This window comes from Labeo rohita, chromosome 13 (genome assembly GCF_022985175.1).
Source record: "Labeo rohita strain BAU-BD-2019 chromosome 13, IGBB_LRoh.1.0, whole genome shotgun sequence".
Lineage (NCBI taxonomy): Eukaryota > Metazoa > Chordata > Actinopteri > Cypriniformes > Cyprinidae > Labeo > Labeo rohita.
In genome coordinates, this window is record NC_066881.1 from 9026205 (window position 1) to 9037474 (window position 11270).

The window sequence follows — 11270 nt, forward strand, 5'->3', positions numbered from 1 at the left end:
ATTTTCTCAGTATTTAGTTCTCAGACAAATATTGCCCCACCCTAACAAACCATATATTAATGGAAAGCTTATTTACTTATTGTTCAGATGATGTTTAAATCTCAGTTTTCAAAAAACTGACCCTTATGACTAGTTTTGTGGTCGCATATAGCGTTCACAATACTTATTAGGGAGGTCTGTAGTAAAAAGAAAGAAAAAAAAAAAAAAAATACATAGACTTGGGGAATGGGGGAGGGGGATTGATGGGTCAGGGGTGCCGGTACCCAGTGGTACTTTTTCGGTACTTCACTCTCTGTATAATAACAAAAAAATTTATTTCAACATTTTGAACAATATGGCCTTACAATCTTTTTGTTTCTTTTTTTCAGAAATTTTTGTTTTAATTTTTCTTATAATCAAATGAAGGCATTAAACATTTATTTATTTTTAATCTAATGAAAATTAAACCCTTTTATTTTCTGGCAAACTGTTACAATTAATACATGGAAGTGTAAAATTTGTGTAAATATTCTGTTGAAAAAGTTTTAATAATAATTGTAGAATATTTTTCTACAGTTAAGTGGTCAATCTGGTTGTAATATTTATTTTTATCATTTGTTTTATTTAAATTGGCCAGAAATATAAATGTATAAAGATATACTTTATAAAGATATACTTTTACTAACCATACTTTTATTTTGACAGGTTACCGAGAAGTTACTTTGTGTGTATACAGTATGATATGATGCTTGTTTTTTTCAAATGAAACAGTAAAATTCACATTAAATGACTCTCACAGCAGATCTGAAGATGAAGTTCATGTGTTCAGGTCGTCATATAGTGAGACGCAGAGGCCGAAAATCACCGCAAGCATCACGTGCGCTTCAGTATTTGTGTAACGTTAGTAAACAAAACCATGTTTCCGCCATTCATACATACAGAGCCAAGCGGAACATACAGGATTTATATCTAAACCGTCTTTTTGCGTTTTAATATTCACAGACATTAGTCCATATCGTGATTTAAATGAAGTGACAGACCCAATTTTGATTTATTTATCAAAAAATTGACAAAATCCGTGGCATTCTGTGCATTTTTATGAATGGACTCCATGATCCCATCTGCATTTTCGCGTAGGAAAAATTGTAGATGCGCATCCATGTAGAGACATAAATGACATGCCCTCGTGTAAATAAGATAAATGACATAAGAGCATTTAGTGTGTTTAATAAAAGAAGAAGGTACAGACCTGTTTAATAGAAAAGGTAACCTTAAATGACTTTTGTTGTGATCTGGCACTATATAGAAAATAATATTAATAAAAATAAAATTAATAAAATTAACTTGACCTTCAAGGGGGACAAACCCCTCTGACATGAAATATCATTGAGGAACTTAACATTTCAATAATCTAACACATTCGCAAGACAGTTACGGTTGATGTCGCTTAATGGTCACATTGACATGCAGGTAAACAAATTACATTTCTTTTTTTAGTGGTCAAGTGTTTAAATGTTTATTTTACATTACTATGATTTAATTCATTAAGTTCAATACGTTTTTATCAACTCACAAACCCATTGCAGCTCTTACATTAAGCCCAGTTTGAGAAACCCTGGTTTAATGTAAAGCTTAAAGGAGAAGTCCACTTCCAGAACAACAATTTACAAATTATTTACTCACCCTCTTGTCATCCAAGATGTTCATGTCTTTTTGTCTTCAGTCGTAAAGAAATTATGGTTTTTGAGGAAAACATTTCAGGATTTTTCTCCATATAATGGACCTGATTGGTGCCCTGATTTTGAACTTCCAAAATGTAGTTTAAATGCAGCTTCAAAGGGCTCTAAACAATCCCAGTCAAGGAAGAAGGGTCTTATCTAGTGAAACGATCTGTCTTTTTTTTTTGAAAAAAAATACAAATTTGTATACTTTTTAAGCACAAAAGCTTGTGTAGAACAGGCTCTGGGATGCGTGTTCACGACTCTACGTACTACTGAATCACGTTGAAAGGTCATACGAAACGTAGGCGGAACCACAGACCCAAAGCGAACGTGCAAAGACTAAGAAAGTGCAAGTAAGTCAAACGCTGTTTACAAACAAAAAGGTACAATGATGTCGGATGGAGTTTTTTGCCATATTCTACATTTTTGAGCTGGAGTACACAGACGATGAACTTAGATGTGATTTGTAGTAGTGATGGGAAGTTCGGATCATTTTACAGACTGACCTTTGAGTCTCGTTCAGCAAAATTAATGAATCTTTTTACGAGTCATTTCATTCATTTAAGCAAAATCAGCATCACGTGACAGCCCCATAAGATGAACGAATGACTCGTTCTTCCCGAGTCACATTAAAGATTCATTCAAAATGAACGAATCGTTCAAGAACGACCCATCACTAATTCGTAGCATCGTGGACGCGTTTTGTCCTTAAAAAGTACACAACTTTTTATTTTTCGAAAAAAATAACCGACCGCTAGATAAGACACTTCTTCCTTGGTTGGGGTCATTTAGAGCCCTTTGAAGCTGCATTTAAACTACATTTTGGAAGTTTAAATTCGGGGCACCAGTGAAGTCCATTATATGGAGAAAATCCAGAAATGCTTTCCTCAAAAAACATTTCTTTAAGACAAAAGACAGAAAGACATGAACATCCTGGATGACAAGGGGGTGAGTAAATTATTTGTAAATTGTTGTTCTGGAAGTGGACTTCTTCTTTAATGCATTTTATGACGCTGATATCAAAAATTGAATATACTTGCTAATTTATATAAATATATGATGTTGAATTCTGTTACTAATTACAGTTTTCATCATGTAATCTGTAATCAGTATATAATTACAATTTGTAACTACAATTTGTAATCTACCCAGCTCTGTGTGTTCATTTCTGATTATGTAGTGGAAATTAAATCTAAAATCTTACAAAAACAGAACTTTTGCAGACATATTTTGTTGACATATTTGGGCACACAAGCATAAAATCTTCATAAATGATGTCAGTAAAATAGTTCAGTTAGCTGATGATGTCACGTATTCAGAGCAACAGACTAAGATTTTGCCAGCAGATGAAATGACCTTTGGTCCCCATTGAAAACTATGCACTGGGGTCAGGAAAACTATGATTTGTCTACAGCTGGTCACAGCGCTATGAGTGTCCACACCCCTAAACAATACCAAAGGCTCATTGTTCAAATATGATGATGTAATTGTTTAATCAACACATCCACGTCCACAAGAAAAGGAATAAACTAAAGTGGACAACTTATGCACAACCTTCATATTCATTTTGCTTTGCAGAGCTTCCTTGTAAAAACTGTGGTCCCACTCCTCCTCTCTCACCCCAAAAATAAAAGTATATATTAAAAACAAATCTAAATCCCACATTCACTTGTAAATAATGAATGTTATAATATGCCTGACACTGTAAAAGTACACTGGATACTAGCTTTAGTCATGATGATAACAACATGCATAAAAATATAGTGACCTCAAGTTCAGCTTTGTGTAATCCTTCATAACGTAACATCATACAATTATAAACAAAATCTACATGTGCATGCACCTTCTGTATTTTATAAGTAGAATTACAGGATTTCCTAAGCTAGTTATACAAATGATATACTGTAAAACTATTTTACAGAATACTTTATCATTTTTAGACCAGCACCCTGTGAGCAAATATTTGATTAAGGAGTAACTACGTTATGAATTTACTAACACTGAATTTCTCAGACAATTCAAGTAGCACTTATGTCCATCTCAAAGGATCAATGATTGTTTGCTAAATCGGTTGCGTGGGAATTTATAACAAATATGAAGCCAATGATAATTATGTGGGAATAAAAGAAATTCTTTGACTCTGAAATGGTATTTAAACACTGTCAGTCATGCGCGTACACACATACCACACATACATTATGTGATTGACAGCTTGCTTTGTATTGAGTAAACTGATCTATTCTTTAAAGTCTTCTTGTTTATTTACTTGGAATGAAAAAAACTCTGAACTGCTTGAGGTCTTGTCTTCATTCTACATTAATTTCCCATTGTACACTAATGTCATAACTATTTCCTTCAACTCAAATGTAAACTAAACACTGACAACATTCACTGGAGAACAGAAGGACATAAACACCCTTACAAAAAAATCTTTGCCCTGATTACTTTGCTTCAAAATCTCAAGACCTCTATTTAATATTCATTTGCGAATGTGTGCAACAGGGTCAAAATAAATTAGGGGTTGTGGCAAAAATGCCACCAAAATGAACAAAAATGCCCCATAAATTTAAGACAAAGGGCACAATTAAACACATATTACGACTTGAAATGTGAAAATGAATGAAAAGTTTCAACTCGTGGAATTTAGATTCGCTCACACTGCATTAAATTGCTTTTACGTGCTGTTTTGTGCATCGTTGAGCCTTATAACCAATCAAACGCATTTCTGTTGAACTTAGGAATGTACTGGCCAATCAGAGACGATTAGATTAGTCAGCGCTGAAAATGCTGGAGTGGTGATGAGTGTATACACTCGCTGATTCCCTCATCATAAACAACAAAGTGCAAATATGGTGTACATAAAAGATAAATTTCACACACTGTAAAAAATGACCGTGAATTTAACGGTAAACGACTGTAAAAATGATACAGTAAAATCCTGTTAAATGGTTAACGGCAAATTCCCCTACTATATACAGTGAAGAAACTGTATAGGACATTAGTTGTAATTTTACGATAGTATATCATTTTTCAAAGTGAAAAAGAATGTAAAATTTACAGTGAATAACCATAAATTAACATTCCCAGAATTACCTGCGTTACATATCAAATTTGATGTTTTTTTGTTGAAATAATTAGCTTTATTCTTCGTTTTTTTCTTATCAGTTTTGTACATTATGGTTGTATGTTACATGTAATGTTGTTCAATGAATGTTTATTGCATTATTTCAGTTTCACGTGTGTTATGATGGTGTTTAGTGTTTGTATCAATGACACTGTGCACCTCCTATATTTGTTATTATTTAAAAACGGCTTGTGATTGGGTTTGGTTCATCATGTGACTTTCTCATCACCACCTGCTTTAAGTGGTTATCAGTTACAAAGGTACAAAACAGATTTCAGTACTTCAGCAGTTTGGTATATTAACACTATATCAGTTAATGAAATTACGGTATTTAACTGTAAATTTAAGTTAAAACTGTAAAACCTGAAATGTTGCTACCATATTTTTTACGATAAAATTCTGGCAACCATAGCCACATTTTACAGATTTTTTTTTACAGTGCAGCTTTAGTGATTATAACAGGAGTTTTAGCATAAATTGTGGACCGACAGAATGTGACGTTCCCAAAACCAAACAAAAACTTTTTATATTGTTTTCTATATCTATTTAAATAATCATTATTACAATACAAAGAGCAATAATCTACAATAATGATTTTGTCATTAAATAGCCGCCCTGTGAGTTCCTGTTCTGACATGTATAATTTAGATACAATTTTAAACAGTCTCTTGTTATTGACAACAGTTTAAAATATTGATTCAAGTAATTGGGTAAATTTAAGTAAACATGTTTTTTAGAATAATAAGGTGATTATAAAAATTTCCCTCATAAATGTAAGAAATGCCCCTGGAAATCAATTCCAGAAAGCAAATATTACCCCTTAATGAAGAAGTTAATTTCTGACCCTGGTGTGCAGGCAGTGTTACACATTCAGGTGTTTGTTCTTCAGCACAATAGCATTAGAACCACAGCCCTAAAACAGGGTTGTGCCATACCTTTAGAAGTCTAAAAAAGGGCAGGGCCCTTCATCTTCTCCACTAACTAACAACTACCCTCAAACAGTCCTGTCAATGCATGCTGTGCACTAGGTGAATTGCTATCTGGAAAACAGTGAAACATATATTTCTGCAAGTAAACCGCAGATCAGGTAAGTGCAAGCCTGCAGTTGTTAACCTTTAATGTTTACACGGAGAGAAACTTTGCATCATTGTAAATACAGTGCAGAAACGGGATGTTTTTGGATATACAAAGCATTATACTGTATAATTCTGCTAAACTAGACTATTTTTATATTGGCACATGGATTTTTCAAGATATTTCAGTAACATACTAAAAGTAAACAGCATGTTTTAAAAGCAATAAGTTGTTCTGAATCTTCAGTCACACGCTAAAACTGATTTCACAATACCTACAGCAGAGCTCAAATATTTAATTTGTAATCCTAACAGAAACACAAGAAGTACTGTATAGGAGCCCATGGATGACTGAAAATTATTTAGAGTTGATTAATTATCTTTCAAGAACATTTTAATGCATTTTATTCAATAAATATTACATATACCAACTATCAGACTGTCAAAGGCTCAATATACCTGACAGGGGTGGAGAGCCTGAAAGCATTTAAGAAAAAAAAAAAAAAACACTTGAAGAAAGGAAGGCCTGTTGTTTAGGCCTGTTCCATTCACTGTGTTAGTTTTGGAAATATATTAAAAACTTTATAGCAACTGAAAACACATCCTAGGCCTGTTTAGCTACACTAGCAGCCAGAAAAGACACCTTGTTCAAACTTGTTGATCTGCACTACAACATATCGAACATCAAAACACAGCCATGTTATTCTTCTGTGTGTTCTGCATATATGTTAAAACCGAAACCCTCAGTTAATCTCAGTTCGAAGTTCAATCTGTTAAAATCACCCCTGATCATTATGTCAGGTTACTCAAACTATTGATTTTGGCAGTATTGTTAAGTGAAGGAACACAGTATGTGACCTGTTTAATTAACGGCTTCTCTCGCTCTTAAGTATCAGTTAGGATTATTTATTTCTCACTGTAACATCCCGTTATTATTAATTAGAGCAGGGTGGTACTTTCAAATCTGAAACATTGCTTTACCTGTGGTTAAGAGTGGGGTTTAAAGAGCCTAATTGTGGTTTGCACAAAACTTGCGTAATTTTGTTTTTAAAGTTTTAGTTTGAGGGTGTGTCATGTAACATGTCAATGCTGGCATCTGTATAATGACAGAATGATAGATGAATGACATATTAACTTTCACCAGAATACCACTGAGTTTGATTGTTCTCAAGGCATTTGATATCAACAAAATTTATGGGAAGAGGTTCCTCCTCCCTTTAATGAGTTTGTTTACTTTGCTTATTATCTTCACTGTGAATAATTCACATTTACCATTGCTGTTTATACACTGCTGCATTCACAAGTTTAGTGTCTGATCATTAAAAAATGAGAAGTGTTGCTGGTGTAATACTGTTCATGCTACATGACATACATACTGTACATAAATATCCAGTGTGCTTCAACGCCATCTAGACCTGATGCCTGGATAAGTGCTTGAAGGAAAGTGCAGGTTAATGGCCTGGGCAGAGCGAGGTTTATGGAAAATGTTTATGCACCTCAACGATCCTTTTATTTTAAGTGCATTCTGTTATGGGAAACTGGAAATGTATGCCTTTCTCAGAAGAAAGGAGGTCATGAAAGCATCATCGCTGCTGGTATCAACAACATATAAGCATTTCTGTCTATTGTATAATATTGTTAAATACTTAGAACTATTTACAAAATTGTGGGAGTATCACTTTTAGAATAATACCACATCTGCAGATATTTATAACCATATTATTTTCACGGATCCTTTTTTGGATCTATCGAAGCCCACGTTTCCATGTTGGTCTTATTGCAGGCAGTGTAAGTCAACCCCTTCAGATCAATAGAGTGCCTCGTTTTACAGGAAGCAACAGAAGCAGGTAGACTGTGTGGATCCTGTGGGAATATCTGCCAGGAAATCTTGCACACAGAAATTTTGTTTTAGACTCTGCCTTCTTTGCACATAAAAAAAGTTTTGTTCTGGAGATAGACTTACAGATTGACTCTCCAATTAGTGTAAACTAAAACAGCAAATATAGAAAGTATAGATTGCATGCATGACTAACAGGCTCTAGGCATTTAGATTGGATTCTTAAAGGGAAGCCCGGGTATTAAGACTTAATGTAAATAATGTCTCTTAGTGAAATATGTAGTAGGAGACCCATGAAAGATTTACGTTGTTTAAAAAATGTACTTGTTTTATACATATATTGGACTATGAGGGGCACCATTATTTAGATGACAAAATGGTTGCACTTGGTGAGATACTGGTGCTACGCTACTTTTATTGCAACACAACTCGGAATAAGCAACTCTAAAAATAAAATACTGATACAACGCCATATTGTGCGGCTTTTGGTTTTAATTTTCAGCCAAAGGCCAACAAGAGAATTGACGCAAGTCTTCCCTGCCTTCCTAGTAATAAGAAGAAGAGATTAAAGCTGCAAACAGTGATGAAAGGCCCCTCGCACACGGGCTCACCACCACCCGGTGGCTTTAGGAAAACCGCAAACGATGGGCAATATGCATTTAAAGTGGTAAATATAGAGGGAATGTATCAAAGTCATTTATATGTGGCAAACTTCCTGCCTCCAGCTGGTGGTCCTATGAATGTAACTGAATACTGGCATATAGATGTCTTCAGGCCAGCACTTTTATAAAACAAAGTTTGATGCAGATTGAACATGGTATGTTTGAGTTAGTGCAAAGCATGACGTATCCTGTTGCCAACAGGTGGTGCTATGATTATAACTGAATATTAGCCTTTACGTGTCTTCAGACCAGGACTCTTACTAAATGTGAAGTTTGGTACAGATTGGACATTGCATGTTTAAGTTTGTGTAAAACAAGTCATTTCCTGTTGTCAGCAAGTGGCGCTATGATTATACCAGAATATTGGTCTTTAAAAGTGTTCAGGATTCTTATCGAACATGTGAAGTTTGGGACAGAACAGTCATTATGGCTGAACTACAATACCATGGCAAAACACTGAACTTTGTCAGGCCACCACGGACACGCCCTTCAACAAAAAATCAAGATCTTCACAATTTAACATTGCAAAGGCCTTTAGAGTAGGACTTTGTTACAACATAAAACATGTGACTTCCTGTTGCCAACAGGTGGTGCTATGGATATAACTGAACATGGGCATGGGTTTAGAACAGGACTCTTATCAAACATGTGAATTTTGGTGCAGATTGGACATTGTATGCCTTAATCATAACAACTTCCTTTTTCAAGGCGAAACATCAAAGTTTGTCTGGCCGCCAGGGACACACCGTTCGACGAAAACTCTTCGCAATTTAACGTCACAAAGGGCTTTATATTACACTGACCAAATTTGGTGTTGATCTGTTTAAATCTCTTGGAGGAGTTCCTTTAAATACACTGCCTGCAAAAAACTTGCAGAAAAAATTCAAAATAACAGACTTCCTGTTGGGTTTCGGACTTCGTACCAGGGGACTTGTTTGTAGGTACTGGTTTGTTGTGTGTCTACTGAATTTCGTACATGTATGTGAAACATAGCTCGAGGGGCTTGAGGGGCACCAACTTCTGAAACTCATATCAGATGTAAATTTTCAACTCTTGGCGTGTGTGCAAAGTTTCATGAGTTTTCGAGCATGTTTAGGCCTTCAAAAATGCGTTTTTTTGAAGAAAAAGAATCTAAGCAGTTCAAATAGGGTCCTCGTACCACCGGTGCTCAGGCCCTAAAATGAATTGGACGATGCCTGTGGACGAATAAAACTTCCTGTAGACCCACGTCTTTGTTCTCTCCATCTTAGCCCTCATGCCTTTGAGGCTTTAAGTAGACCACAGCTACTGAAAACTCTCACAAACGGCTGAGACAAGAAACGCTCGATGCCTCCTTGTGGGGACAAATCAACGGTACGGCATTTAGTTTAAGCCTACGCTTATATCCAATGCCACCTGTACGCTCTTTCAGTCACTGTGGTCATTGTATCCTTATTTTATTTTCCGAGTTGTGTTGTGGTAAAAATAGCAACAGGTAGCACCAATAGCTCATCGAGTACAACCATTTCATGTCATCAAAATAATGGCGCCCCCCCATAGTCCAAAATATGTATAAAATGATGTGGAATTTTTAAACAACGTAAATCTTTCATGGGCTTTCTACTATTTTAGTAAGAGACATCATTTACATTATATTAAGCCATAATACCCAGGGTTCCCTTCAAATTTAGGTCATATGTACAGACAACACAATGCATCTGGAACAATTTCAAATCCCATATGAGCTTTTCGCTCACAGTCAGATGTGAAACCTATGTATCCACATATCATAGTGTGACCTTTAATGCTTATTCTGCTTTTTTCATCACAACAGGAGAAGGGCGAAGGCTGAAAGGACCAGAACAAGACACAGATGATGATTTAGTGAGTATCACTCAGTACAGCACATTCAGCAAATAAACAATACACGTGTTACATGGTCTCTCGGTTTTGAACCAATTAATTGTTTAAACAGTCCTAAATTGGTATGTAATATAATAGGTATGTGAAGAGCCTGAAGTTTTAGAAGAGGAAAGGCCTCGTCCTCAGGGGTCCTCTCCTGTTGAGGAATTCCCCACCACAGAGAAATACGAAAAAAAGGTGAGCACTACATTACACAAAACCCATAAGTACAGTATAATAACCCAAATTCAGAACTGTGTAATGCTGTATTTAATCATTTAACTATTATCTATATAATATACCACATGCTATTTTGCCAGGCTGAAGGTGACTTCTATGACTCACCCGCCAAGGGTTCCAAAAAAAGCAAAAAGATTGGTTTCGGCTCGCTGTTTGACAAGCGTTCCGCTGCCAAGATGAATCAAACAGAGGTCTGACACACCTAAAGTTCTCTCTAGTGAAGAAAACAGATGTTTAGAAATGTAAATACTGGGAGAAAAAGAATCAATTTGTAATTTACTTTGCATTCTGTTTCAGGATATGCAAAGTGATCAGTCAGAAGTAATAGTGAAGACTGTAAAAGAAGTCTGTGCTGAGGGTTTGGTTGTAAGTGGAGGAAAAGATGGCATCTTCATCAAGGAAGTAAAACCAGAGTCGCCTGCCTCAAAGCATTTAAGTGTGAAAGAAGGTGAGATTTCCATTATAGCACATTTTACAGAACATTTCTGAAGTGAGAATACAGCTAAATTTGTTCTATCTTTTCTTTCCATCTGGCCCCTCAGGTGATCAACTACTTAGTGCAACAGTGTACTTTGATAATGTGTCATATGAAGACGCCCTCCAGATTCTTGAGCGAGCTCAACCATATAAAGTGGCATTCTGTCTAAAACGCAAACCACCAAGAATCCAGGAAGATGCTGAGACAATGAGGCCGGATATAACTATTGTAATTATAATATTGTTCATTATATACAGAATACCGCAAAGCTTCTT

The 11270-nt window shown here is 35.4% G+C and overlaps 1 protein-coding gene across 8 annotated transcripts in view; it reads left to right on the forward strand.

Annotated features, from left to right (window-relative positions):
- LOC127175114 (neuroblast differentiation-associated protein AHNAK) overlaps positions 1-11270 on the forward strand; it is a 29758-nt gene that overhangs the window by 4478 nt on the left and 14010 nt on the right. For 7 of the 8 annotated variants that reach the window (XM_051125982.1, XM_051125984.1, XM_051125988.1 and 4 more), the window contains exons 2-6: positions 10210-10259; positions 10377-10475; positions 10598-10708; positions 10815-10965; positions 11060-11223. In XM_051125982.1, the coding sequence (XP_050981939.1) occupies positions 10210-10259; positions 10377-10475; positions 10598-10708; positions 10815-10965; positions 11060-11223 (575 nt within the window). Of the gene's footprint in view, positions 1-5820; positions 5912-10209; positions 10260-10376; positions 10476-10597; positions 10709-10814; positions 10966-11059; positions 11224-11270 lie in introns of those variants that run through there. The other variant, XM_051125986.1, reaches the window with a different exon arrangement.